Source organism: Trachypithecus francoisi, unplaced genomic scaffold (assembly GCF_009764315.1).
Source record: "Trachypithecus francoisi isolate TF-2019V2 unplaced genomic scaffold, Tfra_2.0 Lachesis_group13, whole genome shotgun sequence".
Lineage (NCBI taxonomy): Eukaryota > Metazoa > Chordata > Mammalia > Primates > Cercopithecidae > Trachypithecus > Trachypithecus francoisi.
Window position 1 is genome coordinate 107,865,555 of NW_022681458.1, and position 15,226 is coordinate 107,880,780.

Consider the following 15,226-nt stretch of genomic DNA (forward strand, 5'->3'; position numbering starts at 1 on the left):
AAAGTACTAAAAGTAGATATAGTTCCAGGTTTCAGGTCCTGAGTTAAAAGAGTCATCTGGTACTTTCGAATGAGAAAGAAGAGGACATTTTTGTTTGCTTTAATTGGACCTACAGCCAGCCCTGGGCAGAGTATCTTTGACTACATTCCACCTTCTTTCTAGAAGGATACTAGCATGATGCGCAATCCTTAAAAGTAGATGTGTTTGGGCCAGGCGCGATGGCTCACACCTGTAATCCCAGCACTTTGGGAGGCCAAGACGGGTGGATCACCTGAGGTCAGGAGTTCGAGACCACCCTGGCCAACATGGTGAAACCCTGTCTCTGCTAAAAATATAAAAATTAGCCAGGCATGGTGGCACATGCCTGTAATCCCAGCTACTCAGGAGGCTGAGACAGGAGAATCACTTGAATCCGGGAGGTGGAGGTTGCAGTGAGCTGAGATAGAGCCACTGCATTCCAGCCTGGGTGACAGAGATGAGACTGTCTCAAAAAAAAAAAAAAAAAGTAGATGTATTTGACTTGAGTTGGCTTGAAGAAGATTGTCTGATAATGGAAGGTCCAGAGGGCCAGCAATGCCTTCTAATAGGTGTCAAAAGAGGTGAGATGAGGGGACCAAGAGGTTAGGGATATAGAAGAAAGGTAGCAGAGTGTACCTCTACTTGGGACAGGTCAAGCTGCTTGATCAAGCAGTACATCGATTGGTACAAAGGAGAAAACCTTCCTTGTAAAGACATGTGAGATAAGCAATAGAATTCTCACCACGCCTGAATATACACTCAGTTATCACATTTACTGGTAGGTGGCAGTCACATTGAAGATAGATTCAGTGACACTAGATTGCAAGTATTAGAAAGCCCTTATAACAGTCCACTGGAACCTCTTGATCCCTTCAAGCCTTAGAAGAGCCTTACCTTAGTTCATCAACTACTTCTTTTGCCATAATAAATTCTGAGTTTCTTCAGTAGTCAAGATTTTAGCTAGGTATTAGGTGATAGCCCCAGTGCAGGAGACTTAACGAGAGTGCAAGAGATATGCATGCTGTTGATTTTTTTTTTTTAAGTTAGTTGGTAACAGACATACAGATTTCTAGGCAGTGTAACCAAGTGAAATAAACAATTTTCTTTTTTTTTTTTTTTTTTTTTTGAGACGGAGTCTCGCTCTGTCGCCCAGGCTGGAGTGCAGTGGCCAGATCTCAGCTCACTGCAAGCTCCGCCTCCCGGGTTCCCGCCATTCTCCTGCCTCAGCCTCCGGAGTAGCTGGGACTACAGGCGCCCGCCACCACGCCCGGCTAGTTTTGTTTTTTTTTTTTGTATTTTTTAGTAGGGACGGGGTTTCACTGTGTTAGCCAGGATGGTCTCGATCTCCTGACCTCGTGATCCGCCCGTCTCGGCCTCCCAAAGTGCTGGGATTACAGGCTTGAGCCACCGCGCCCGGCCACAATTTTCTTTCTTAACTACTCTTTACCTATTATCCTCATTTTGATCCTTTTTCATTGAAATGGATTCTGGTGTTCTCTTGTGTAAAGTAAGTACTGTCTGGTTTCTGGAATGTCTAATTGCACCACAACTACTAAAGACCCAAATCCTCATCAGAATGAATAGAATTTTTCCATGAAAATTAAATTTTATCCTTTTCATCAACTATATTGTGATAAACTTTGTCAGTGCAATAATATACACAAAAGTAAAACTGGTACATTTTGTATGGGAATCACCATTTTGGATTATACATTGTCTTCCTCAGTTATATACTAGTGATTAAAAAATAATCATTGTGTTTAATAAGCTACTTTATAAATTTTGTATTTTCGAATTTGAGTGTCTGATGTTCAGAATTCAAGTTGTTATAAAAATGAGCTGCCCAGGAGATGCATTTATTTTACGCTCATCATATATTAAACTTCATGTAGGCATCCTTTTAAATGGGAGTACACAATCCAATAGTCATAAATCCGATGACAGAGCATACTCAGAAACTAAAGATAGTGAGAATTTAATTGCAAAACAGTACCCTAATGTCCTCTTATTACCTTAAAATCTTTTCAGTTGACCTTCTTCTATTATTTAATTCCGTCACATACCAGCAATTGCATTTATTGAAGCCAGTATTTCTCATTATAGGAAATGCTGATCTTAGTGAATCTCAAAAATAGGGAGGGGAAATGTTCTTTAATAAATAATTAAAAGACTTTTTACTACTTTTCCCAATTCAGTACTGGTTTTATTACCTTTTATGTCCAGAGTATTTTATAAGTGGTAACTAAATTATGGCATCTAAAAAATCATCTCTTCAAGGAATCTCACAAGGTATGCTACATAATGGCTTATTCTAAGTAGGTTAAATAGACTGGCTTTGTCTCGAGTGGCTTGCTATATTAAAGAAGAGTTTAACATATTCAGCTTTACTGCTGAAGCACCAAATGAGTTCTGACACCTCTGATGAGATGATTAAAGTTGGGAATTTTTTCTCTTGACAGCATCAACAAAGAGAGCATTGTGGATGTAGAAGGTGTTGTGAGAAAAGTGAATCAGAAAATTGGAAGCTGTACACAGCAAGATGTTGAGTTACATGTTCAGAAGGTAACTTTTTTCAAAATATAAAATCACATATAGAAATAGATTTGGGTTCTAATGGTTTTTCATGTCCAATTTATATGTTCTTACTAATTAAAATTAATGTAAAATACTGAGGTTTATAAATTAGTTACTGAATCAATTAGCTTTTATTATATAACAAATCACCCCAGTACTTAGTGACTTAAAACAACAAACATTTATTTGCTTACAATTCTGTGACGCACCCAACTGAGATACCTCATCTGCTCCATGTGAAATTGGCTGGGCTGACTGATAAGTCTGACGCATCTCTTTCTGTGACCTCCCCTCATCCAGCAGGCTAGCCCAGATATGTTGATATTCAGGTACCAGGAGGGTTCCCAAAGGCGAGAGAGCGAAACCCTAAGAATAGACACTTTTCAAGCTTCTACTTGTGTCACATCTGCTAAATATTCCACTGGTCAAAGTCACACAGCAAAACTTAGATTTAAGGGATAGAGAAATAGATTCTAGCCCTTGATGGGAGGAAAAGCAATATGATTGCAAGGGAATATACATGCAGGAGCAAGAGGAGGTATTGCAGCCATTTTTGCAAACAGTCCACCACAGCCACATAGGGAAAAATACAAAACACATCTGAAAAACTACTCACCAATATAAGTGAATAACAATGGACCTATCTTGCTGTAAGTTTTCTGATGATGTACTTTTATTTATTTTTTCAGTTTCCATTTTTTCTTTTTTCTTTTTTTAATTATACTTTAAGTTCTAGGATACATGTGCACAACGTGCAGGTTTGTTACACATGTATACATGTGCCATGTTGGTGTGCTGCAGCCATTAACTCATCATTTACATTAGGTATTTCTCCTACTGCTATCCCTCCCCCCTCCCCTGAGCCCATGACAGGCCCTGGTGTGAGATGTTTCCCACCCTGTGTCCAAGTGTTCTCATTGTTCAGTTCCCACCTACGAGTGAGAACATGCGGTGTTTGGTTTTCTGTCCTTGCAATAGTTTGCTGAGAATGATGGTTTCCAGCTTCATATGTGTCCCTACAAAGGACATGAACTCATCCTTTTTTATGGCTGCATAGTATTCCGTGGTGTATATGTGCCACATTTTATTAATCCAGTCTATCATTGGTAGACATTTGGGTTGGTTCCAAGCCAAGTCTTTGCTATTGTGAATAGTGCTGCAATAAACATACGTGTGCATGTGTGTTTATAGCAGCATGATTTATAATCCTTTGTGCATATACCCTGTAATGGGATGGCTGGATCAAATGGTATTTCTAGTTCTAGATCCTTGAGGAATCGCCACACTGTCTTCCACAATGGTTGAACTAGTTTACAGTCCCACCAACAGTATAAAAGTGTTCATATTTCTTCTCCACATCCTCTCCAGCACTTGTTGTTTCCTGACTTTTTAATGATCGCCATTCTAACTGGTGTGAGATGGTATCTCATTGTGGTTTTGATTTGCACTTCTCTGATGGCCAGTGATGATGAGCATTTTTTCATATGTATGTTGGCTGCATAAATGTTTTCTTTTGAGAAGTGTCTGTTCATATCCTTCACCCACTTTTTGATGGGGTGGTTTGATTTTTTCTTGTAAATTTGTTTAAGTTCTTTGTACATTCTGGATATTAGCCCTTTGTCAGATGGGTAGATTGTAAAAATTTTCTCCCATTCTGTAGGTTGCCTGTTCACTCTGATGGTAGTTTCTTTCACTGTGCAGAAGGTCTTTAGTTTAATTAGATCCCATTTGTTGCCATTGCTTTTGGTGTTTTAGACATGAAGTCCTTACCCATGCCTATGTCCTGAATGGTATTGCCTAGGTTTTCTTCTAGGGTTTTTATGGTTTTAGGTCTAACATTTAAGTCTTTAATCCATCTTGAATTAATTTTTGGATAAGGTGTAAGGAAGGAATCCAGTTTCAGCTTTCTACATATGTCTAGCCAGTTTTCCCAGCACCATTTATTAAATAGGGAATCCTTTCCCCATTTCTTGTTTTTGTCGGGTTTGTCAAAGATCAGATGGTTGTAGATGTGTGGTATTATTTTTGAGGGCTCTGTTCTGTTCCATTGGTCTATACATCTGTTTTGGTACCAGTACCGTGCTGTTTTGGTTACTGTAGCCTTGTAGTATAGTTTGAAGTCAGGTAGCATGATGCCTCCAGCTTTATTCTTTTGTCTTAGGATTGTCTTGGCAATGTGGGCTCTGTTTTGGTTCCATATGGACTTTAAAGTAGTTTTTTTCCAATTCTGTGAAGAAAGTCATTGGTAGCTTGATGGGGATGGCATTGAATCTATAAATTACCTTGGGCAGTATGGCCATTTTCATGATCTTGATTCTTCCTATCCATGAGCATGGAATGTTCTTCCATTTGTTTGTGTCCTCTTTTATTTCGTTGAGCAGTGGTTTGCAGTTCTCCTTGAAGACGTCCTTCACATCCCTTGTAAATTGGATTCCTGGGTATTTTATTCTCTTTGAAGCAATTGTGAATGGGAGTTCACTCATGATTTGGCTCTCTGTTTGTCTATTATTGGTGTATAGGAATGCTTGTGATTTTTGCACATTAATTTTGTATCCTGAGACTTTGCTGAAGTTGCTTATCAGCGTAAGGAGATTTTGGGCTGAGACAATGGGGTTTTCTAAATATACAATCATGTAATCTGCAAACAGGGACAATTTGACTTCCTCTTTTCCTGATTGAATACCCTTTATTTCTTTCTCCTGCCTGATTGCCCTGGCCAGAACTTCCAACAGTATGTTGAATAGGAATGGTGAGACAGGGCATCCCTGTCTTGTGCCAGTTTTCAAAGGGAATGCTTCGTTTTTGCCCATTCAGTATGATATTGGCTGTGGGTTTGTCATAAATAGCTCTTATTATTTTGAGGTACGTCCCATCTATACCTGGTTTATTGAGAGTTTTTAGCATGAAGGACTGCTGTATTTTGTCAAAGACCTTTTCTGCATCTGTTGAGATAATCTTGTGGTTTTTGTCTTTGGTTCTGTTTATGTGATGGATTACGTTTATTGATTTGCATATGTTGAACCAGCCTTGCATTCCAGGGATGAAGTCAACTTGATTGTGGTGGATAAGCTTTTTGATGTGCTGCTGGAATCGGTATTTTTTTGATATTTGCCAGTATTTTACTGAGGATTTTTGCATCGATGTTCATCAGGGATATTGGTCTAAAATTCTCTTTTTTTTGGTTATGTCTCTGCCAGGCTTTGGTATCAGGATGACGTTGGCCTCAAAATGAGTTAGGGAGAATTCCTTCTTTTTCTGTTGACTGGAATAGTTTCAGAAGGAATGGTAACAGGTCCTCTTTGTACCTCTGGTAGAATTCAGTTGTGAATCCGTCTGATCCTGAACTTTTTTTGGTTGTAGGCTATTAATTATTGCCTCAATTTCAGAGCCTGTTATTGGTGTATTCCGGGATTTAACTTCTTCCTGGTTTAGTCTTGGGAGTGTGCATGATCCAGGAATTTATCCATTTCTTCTAGATTTTCTAGTTTATTTGCATAGATGTGTTTATAGTATTCTCTGATGGTAGTTTGTATTTCTGTGGGATCAGTGGTGATATCCCCTTAATCATTTTTTATTGCTTCTATTTGATTCTTCTCTCTTATTTATTAGTCTTACTAGCGGTCTATCAATTTTGTTTATCTTTTCATAAAAGCAGCTCCTGGATTCATTGATTTTTTTGTAAGTTTTTTTGTATCTCAATCTCCTTCAGTTCTGTTCTGATCTTAGTTATTTCTTGCCTTCTGCTAGCTTTTGAATGTGTTTGCTCTTGCTTCTCTAGTTCTTTTAATTGTGATGTTAGGGTGTCAATTTTAGATCTTTCCTGCTTTCTCTTGTGGGCATTTAGTGCAATAAATTTCCTTCTACATATTGCTTTAAATGTGTCCCAGAAATTCTGGTATGTTGTGTCTTTGCTCTCATTGGTTTCAAAGAACATCTTTATTTCTGCCTTCATTTCGTTATGTACCCAGTAGTCGTTCAGGAGCAGGTTGTTCAGTTTCCATGTAGTTGTGCAGTTTTGAGTGAATTTCTTAATCCTGAGTTCTAGTTTGATTGCACTGTGGTCTGAGAGACAGTTTGTTATACTTTCTGTTCTTTTACATTTGCTGAGGAGTGCTTTACTTCCAACTATGTGGTCAATTTTGGAATAAGTGCGATGTGGTGCTGAGAAGAATGTATATTCTGTTGATTTGGGGTGGAGAGTTCTGTAGATGTCTATTAGGTCCACTTGGCGCAGAGCTGAGTTCAATTCCTGGATATCCTTGTTAACTTTCTGTCTCATTGATCTGTCTAATGTTGATAGTGGGGTGTTAAAGTCTCCCATTATTATTGTATGGGAGTCTAAGTCTCTTTGTAAGTCTCTAAGGACTTGCTTTATGAATCTGGGTGCTCCTGTATTGGGTGCATATATATTTAAGATAGTTAGCTCTTCTTGTTGAATTGATCCCTTTACCATTATGTAATAGCCTTCTTTGTCTCTTTTGATCTTTGTTGGTTTAAAGTCTGTTTTATTGGGCCTGGCACAGTGGCTCACTCCTGTAATCCCAGCACTTTGGGAGGCCGAGGCGGGCGGATCACGAGGTCAGGAGATCGAGACCATCCTGGCAAACACAATGAAACCCCGTCTCTACTAAAAAAAAAAATACAAAAAATTAGCCAGGCGTGGTGGCGGGCACCTGTGGTCCCAGCTACTTGGGAGGCTGAGGCAGGAGAATGGCGTGAACCCCGGAGACAGAGCTTACAGTGAGCCGAGGTTGTGCCACTGCACTCCAGCCTGGGCGACAGAGCTAGACTCTGGCTCACAATCTATCAATCAATAAATAAATAAAATAAAATAAAGTCTGTTTTATCAGATACTAGGATTGCAGCCCCTACTTTTTTTTGTTTTCCATTTGCTGGGTAGATCTTTCTCCATCCCTTTATTTTGAGCTTGTGCGCGTCACTGCACGTGAAATGGGTCTCCTGAATATAGCACACTGATGAGTCTTGACTCTTTATCCAGTTTGCCAGTCTGTGTCTTTGAATTGGAGCAATTAGCCCATTTACATTTAAGGTTAATATTGATATGTGTGAATTTGATCCTGTCATGATGTTAGCTGGTTATTTTGCTTGTTAGTTGATGCAGAAAAGCTGAAATTCTAAAAATCAGAGCGCCTCTTCTCCTCCAAAGGAATGCAGCTCCTCGCCAGCAACAGAACAAAGCTGGACAGAGAATGACTTTGACGAGTTGAGAGAAGAAGGCTTCAGATGATCGGTAATAACAAACTTCTCCAAGCTAAAGGAGGATGTTCAAACCTATCACAGAGAAGCCAAAAACCTTGAAAAAAGATTAGACGTATGACTAACTAAACAGCGTAGAGGAGACCTTAAATGACCTGATGGAGCTGAAAACCATGGCATGAGAACTACTTGACACATGCACAAGCTTCAGTAGCCTATTCAATCAAGTGGAAAAAATGGTGTCAGTGATTGAAGATCAAATGAATGATATGAAGCAAGAAAAGAAGTTTAGAGAAAAAAGATTAAAAGAAATGAACAAAGCCTCCAAGAAATATGGGACTATGTGATAAGACCAAATCTGCGTCTGATTGGTGTACCTGAAAGTAACGGGGAGAATAGAACCAATTTGGAAAACACTCTTTAGGATATTATCCAGGAGAATTTCCCCAACCTAGCCAGGCAGACCAGCATTCAAATTCAGGAAATACAGAGAACACTACAAAGATACTCCTCAAGAAGAGCAACTCCAAGACACGTAATTGTCAGATTCACCAAAGTTGAAAAGAAGGAAAAAATGTTAAGGGCAGCCAGAGAGAAAGGTCGGGTTACCCATAAAGGGAAGCCCATCAGACTAACAGCGGATCTCTCGGCAGAAACTCTACAAGGGAAGAGAGTGGGGGCCAATATTCAACATTCTTAAAGAAAAAAATTTTCAACCCAGAGTATCATATCCAGCCAAACTAAGCTTCATAAGTGAAGGAGAAATAAAATCCTTTACAGACAAGCAAATGCTGAGAGATTTTGTCACCACCAGGCCTGCCTTACAAGAGCTCCTGAAGGAAGCACTAAACATGGAAAGGAACAACCAGTACCAGCCACTGCAAAAACATGCCAAAATGTAAAGACCGTCGATGCTAGGAAGAAACTGCATCAACTAATGATGTACTTTTAAAGGATGATTAATTAACTAATTCTTAATCTTATATCTCATAATTATTTTTCTGATATTTTTACAGCATAGAGAAGTCAAAATAAATAATACCTTATTGGTCTTATATTCCAACAGTAGCTTCTGGTTTTTTGGTTTTTGTTTTTTGTTTTTTTTACAAGACTTATCCCTGATCTGTTTTTTTCCTCAGGATTAAAAACTAAAAGATCTCATTATCATTGACTTAAAATATGATAAGTGTCACTTGAGGTCAGGAGTTCAAGACCAGCCTGATCAACATGGTGAAACCTTGTTTCTACTAAAAATACAAAAATTAGCCAGGCATGGAGGCAGGTGCATGCAATCCAGCTACTCAGGAGGCTGAGGCAAGAGAATTGCTTGAACCCAGGAGACAGAGGTTGCAGTGAGCCAAGATCGTACCACTGCACTCCAGACTGCCTGACTGAGTGAGACCCCATCTCAACAACAACAACAAAAAATCATAAGTGAATTCACACTGTTGAAATAACCCTGCCAGTTTGAACCTACAGTGCTCAGATTTAGGTCTAGATTGTATCTACTATATGCATCACTAAATTTCTCTTAAGGAGTAGTCTTTAAGACAGCATGGCCTCTTCTCGCCCTGATCCATGTGCACATGCATGAGCATATGTAAGAATCAGTCAGACCAACAGGCAGACAGATTCAGAGATAGCAGAGATAGGCCCATATGTACTTATTAATTTAAGAGTAACATTGTATTTAACGGGAATTGATTGTCATGGAACTCTTCAAGACTTAGAAAACCTTGGAGTTTTTACTGACCTAATTTGACAAATGACTTTGTTGTCTTTGTGTAAGTCTCATCTTGAACCAACCCCACCAGGAAGTTTGTAACCTAGTAAAGACAAACTGACCAAAGAGTAAGAATAAAGATAAATGAATAAACCCATTTATGCTGACCAAGAAAGATAACTTCCACATCTTCCAAGTAACACATCGTTTTCAGTACTTGAGTAAAGAAAATTTGGCCAGATATGGTGGCTCATACCTGTAATCCCAGTGCTTTGGGAGGCCAGGGTGGGAGGATCACTTGAGTCCAGGAGTTGGAGGTTACAGTGAGCTATGATCACACCACTGCACTCTAGCCTGGGTGACAGAGCAAGACCCTGTCTCAAAAAAAAAAAAAAAAAGGTGTGTGTGTGTATATGTACTTCTATTTTTCTACTAGAAGCAAATGTAGTTTTAATATTATCTAGATGTGTACAATAAATATTAATAAATTGTAAGCCTAAAGAGCTTACAAATTTTGCCATAATAAAAATAATTATAAAGTATTTCACAAAGAACGAAGTATTACTAAGTAGAATCTTATATAAGTAGTGACTTTGCTTTATCACTTACTTACTTATTCAGCCAGCAGTTACTGTTGATAGGTACTTTGTGCCAAGCACTATGTGAAGACTCTGGGGTCAGAGTACTCATGGTATAGTAAAGAGGATGATGAATTCCCACTAGTTATAAAAGTAGAAGTAGCAGCTCTTCAGTTCTCCAATTTGGATTGGAGATCAAGTTTCTGTTAACTTGTCAAAGGGAATCCTAGAATTTGGGTTTAGGGAGGGGAGTGGTGACAAATAATTCTATTTTATAATAAGGAATACTAAAGTTTCCTACACTATTTCTTGGGGTATCTCAGCTGAATGCCAATATTGATCTGCCAACTAGAAGAGTATAATTCCCTTTCCTGAAGTAACTAAATAAGGTATTTTTCCTGTTTGTGCTTTAGCAGGTTTTCGAGACATAGTTTGGGTTAACTAATACGGTAATATGCTTTTTAAAGGTAGCCAGAAAAACAAAGAGCAAAAGACTCTAGCTCGGTCTTTATGACCCAGTTGCTTTTTATCACTAAAATGTGAAATTAGTGTGAGTGAATATTGAGGAATTTTGACAACATAAAGGAACATCCTCTAGGGGCATTTCCTAACCAGGAGACTGGCAGGAAATGAGATATATGTAACATGTTTGATGAGAGAGAGCAATGAAGGGGACTTGAAAGGAGAAAGAATGAGAAAAGAAGTGTAGCAGAGCTGGACTGAATTTGGTCCTAGTAGTGGCAGTGGCAGTGGCACTGGCCAAATGCTGTTAATAATAACAAGGCGGCCAGGCGTGATGGCTCATGCCTGTAATCCCAGCACTTTGGGAGGCCAAGGCAGGCGGATCACCTGAGGTCAGGAGTTTGAGACCAGCCTGGCCAACATAGTGAAACGCCGTCTCTACTAAAAATACAAAAATTAGCCTGTGTGGTGGCACGTGCCTGTAGTCCCAGCTACTCGAGAGGCTGAGTTGGGAGAATCACTTGAACCTGGGAGACAGAGGTTGCAGTAAGCCAAGACCACACCATTGCACTCCAGCCTGGGTGACAGAGTGGTACTCCATCTCAAAACTAATAATAATAATAATAACAACAAGTCATATGTTAATTGCTCCTTCACATGACTGAAGTGTTTTCACATTTATTATTCTGTTTGATTTTTGTTTGTTTGTTTTCTGAGATGAAGTTTCACTTATTTTGCCCAGGCTGGAGTGCAATGGCATGATCTCAGCTCATCACAACCCTTCTGCTCTCCGGTTCAAGCGATTCTCCTGCCTCAGGCTCCTGAGTAACTGGGATTACAGGCATGCGCCACTACACCTGCTAATTTTTGTATTTTTAGCAGATACAGGGTTTCACCATGTTGGTCAGGCTGGTCTCGAACTCCTGACCTCGTGATCTGCCCGCCTCAGCCTCCCAAAGTGCTGGGATTACAGGTGTGAGCCACCACGCCTGGCCTATTCTGTTTGATTCTTATAGCAGGCTTTATTTTAATTGAAACTCTGAGCTTAAGTGATTTCCCTGAAAATAGCTTTTTTGTGTTTATGTTTGTTTTTGTTTCTGTTTTTGTTTTTTTGAGACAGGGTCTAACTCTGTCATCCAGACTGGAGTGTGGTACGATCTTGGCTCACTGCAACCTCTGCCTCCCAGGTTCAAGTGATCCTTCTGCCGCAGCCACCCAAGTAGCTGGGATTTTAGGCACGTGCCACCATGCCTGACTAATTTTTGTATTTTTTTGCAGAGACAGGGTTTCACCATGTTGCTCAGCCTGGTCTCAAACTCCTGGGCTCAAGTGATCAACCCACCACAGCTTTCCTAAGTGCTGGGATTACAGGTGTGACCCACAGCACCAACCACTAACCATAGCTTTTTTGACATAGCTAGACCGTAAGCCAGTGCCTACACCCCAGTCGTTACTCATTACATTGGTAGGCATCTTAGAATTTACAAATAATTTTTATATATGTTATCTTATTTGACTGTTCTAACAACCATAGAGGTAGGCAAAAAATATTATCCTCATTTTAAACAAATCATCAAGGTGAAAAAACCTGTATCATCTTGTTTGATTTCAGCAAGTAGTTTCAATTAAAGATGTATGCAAACATTGCTTCATGCTTAAGTCAACTGTAGATTGTTTTTTAAGCAAAGGATGCAGATTTTATGTGCTTTCTACTATTTTTGGCAATCTCTCACTTTCAGATTTATGTGATCAGTTTGGCTGAACCCCGCCTGCCCCTGCAGCTGGATGATGCTGTTCGGCCTGAGGCGGAAGGAGAAGAGGTAAAAAATTATACTTATGAAATATTATGCTTCCTCTGTATATTTAGTTTGCAAAACATTGAAAACCTGATGCCCTACTTTTGTACTAAGGGTGCCTGTGAAGTGATTTTGAGCTCCACTGTTATTTAAGTTTACTCTTAAAATCAGCAATTCTCAAACCTTTTGGTATCGAGATGCCTTTTACATTGTTAAAAATAATTAAGAACCCTACAAGTTTTTGTTTTTATTGGTGTATATATATCAATATTTATAGTATTGGGAATTAAAACACATTTTTTAATATTTATTAAAAATTATATATACATTGCATGCATGTTGGCATATGTAGTATTATGCAAATCATGAAGCTAATAACATTTTATGAAAAAATTACAGTTGTCCAAAGCAAAAAATAATTATTGTTAGAGTGACATTGTATTTAGCAGTCCATTGCCTTAACCACTCAGCTACCTCATCCTTCAGATGACATTCTGTTTATATAACCACAGTTCTTTGTAATTGCTGGCTTAATAGACAACTAGATTCTCATATTGCCTCTGCATTCATTCTATTGTGATGAATACACATCATAGAATCTTTAGAAAACTGCTCAGTATACTCATGAAGAGTGAGAAAGAAAAAGTATTTTTATGAAAAAGTAAGTTTGACTTCATCAACTCCCAGAAAGTCTCAGGGACCTTCACTGCTCCCCAGACCACATTTTGAGAACCACTACTCTATGTCAGTCTTTATCTGTTCCTTCATCCTTGGGCTAGCAGGTTAAATCCAGGAATCAATGAAGAAGTGGGTGGTGAATTTTTCTTATATCCCAGTAATGAGGCAAGACTTTGAGGGGTGGAAGAGGGAAAGAAACCATTAATATCTGTTAATTCTTTGTCTTCTTTCCATCTCTCTTTTAATGTTAACTTCTCTGTGGCCGCACTTTGTGTTTCTCCCATTATTTGAGATCCCTGAGATTTTTGGGCATAGTATTAACATACAAACATCCTGCTCAATTAAAAGTAAATATGACTTCTGAAAGTATTTTTTGTGCTCTTCAAAATATTAGTAAAATTTGATTTTTTCTTTTCTTCTTTTTTTAGGAAGGAAGAGCTACTGTTAACCAGGATACAAGATTAGACAACAGAGTCATTGATCTTAGGGTATGCCTAATTTATTTATTAAGTGAAGCAATTAGGCCGCAATTGAGAGGGGCAGGGATACCATACCTGTCTCAGGCTTATAAAGCTAATGGTATTGGCCTGACTGTAAGTATGATAATACAGGAACAATTTACTTTTCTGACTGACCTTCCCCTAAAAAGAACTGCAGGCAACAGGAACAGTTAAATACTAGTTAACAGGATATTGACTTGCTTTGTTTTAAAATGACAGATGAATTTGAAGCCAGTAAATGATCTTGCTTCCAGGTGGTATCTTTTTTAGACAAGTTATTCAGGAAGTAGAAGCGTAACCATTAATATCACTACAAAGTTATGAAAAATATTACATGCACATTTTAGATCGACCAGGTGGAGATGAGTAATTAATGCTTCAATCCTTTGAGTTTGATTGGAGCACCAAATTAAAAATACACAAGCAGTTGGCCCTAGTGGTTTATACAGTAGTCTCATGGGTCTCCTGTTTCCCTTTCTGGTTTGGTTGCAAGTGAAAGAGAGTTTAGTGGTTTCATCATTATTGTAGTAAAACCATTGCATCTTTCTTTCTTAATAGTTTGACCACATCTTCCTTTTTTACTTAAATATTCTACCTCAAACTCAAATTTTTTGTCACCTTAAGAGTTCTTCTTGGCTCTTCTACCATCATGTGAGCCTACCCTTATTATTTACTCATGTTATTCCTAATTATTTGCCTTTTGTCTTTTTCCTTTTCCATTTTAATTTGTATAGAAAAAGCAAGCAGTAATCCAAAGTCCTCTTGATACTACCTGGAAACCTCAGATTTTTCATGTATGTCGGCCACAGGAGTGAGACATCATTCTGTATTTATTTGTCCTTGCTAGTTGTTCACACAGGTTATTATTGGTTTGTGCCTGTAGAAGTTGGCCTGAGGAGTTTTTGGGTTTTGGGTTGTTTTGTTTAAATTCATTGCCACCATTGAAAAAATGGGTTTTCACATTAAAATCTGGATGACACTTCTTAAAAAGAGGAGAATCTGGCACATGAGCTAGCATGCTAGATGGGACAGATACAGGTTTCTTACACTATCTTTTGCTTTGCCCTGCACCACCCAGCAAATATCATTCATTTCATTCATTCATGTTATTTGGCCCTTGCAAGCATTCACATGTTTAACTCTTACTTTGACTTTACATTTTGGGAGACATTGTGTACATTAGTCACTTTAAGGTTTTAAGCACCTTAGATTCCTTCTAAACTACTGTCTTGGTTGGGTGCAGTGGCTCACACCTGTAATCCCAACAGTTTGGGAGCCTGAGGTGGAAAGAATGCTTGAGCGCAGGAGTTTGAAACCAGCCTGGGCAACATGGCGAGACCCCTGTCTCCTCAAAAAAATTAAAAATTAGCCAAGTATGTTGGCATGCATCCATGGTCCCAGCTACCCAAGTGGCTGAAGCAAGAGGATTGCTTGAGCCCAGGAGGTTGAGTCTGCAGTGAGCTGTGTTTGTACCACTGCACTCCAGCCTGGGCAACAGAGTAAGATCCTGTCTCAACAAATAAAAAATAAACTACTATCTAATTTAGTCCCCAACTAGTTCTTTTCATAGACTCTCAGCAAAGTCAAGGGTTAAAGAATTTGGAAATAAAAGGCAAAATTGCCATTCTTCTTCTATAATACGAATGTTCCGAGATATATCCTCCTTTAGGTTCTAGTGTA

The 15,226-nt window shown here is 38.8% G+C and overlaps 1 protein-coding gene across 1 annotated transcript in view; it reads left to right on the forward strand.

Annotated features, from left to right (window-relative positions):
* Nucleotides 1-15,226, forward strand: part of DARS1 (aspartyl-tRNA synthetase 1) — an 85,095-nt gene that overhangs the window by 42,843 nt on the left and 27,026 nt on the right. Inside the window, exons 5-7 of the mRNA XM_033231651.1 lie at nt 2,478-2,580; nt 12,312-12,392; nt 13,475-13,534. Coding sequence (XP_033087542.1) covers nt 2,478-2,580; nt 12,312-12,392; nt 13,475-13,534 — 244 coding nt within the window. The remainder of the gene's footprint in view (nt 1-2,477; nt 2,581-12,311; nt 12,393-13,474; nt 13,535-15,226) is intronic.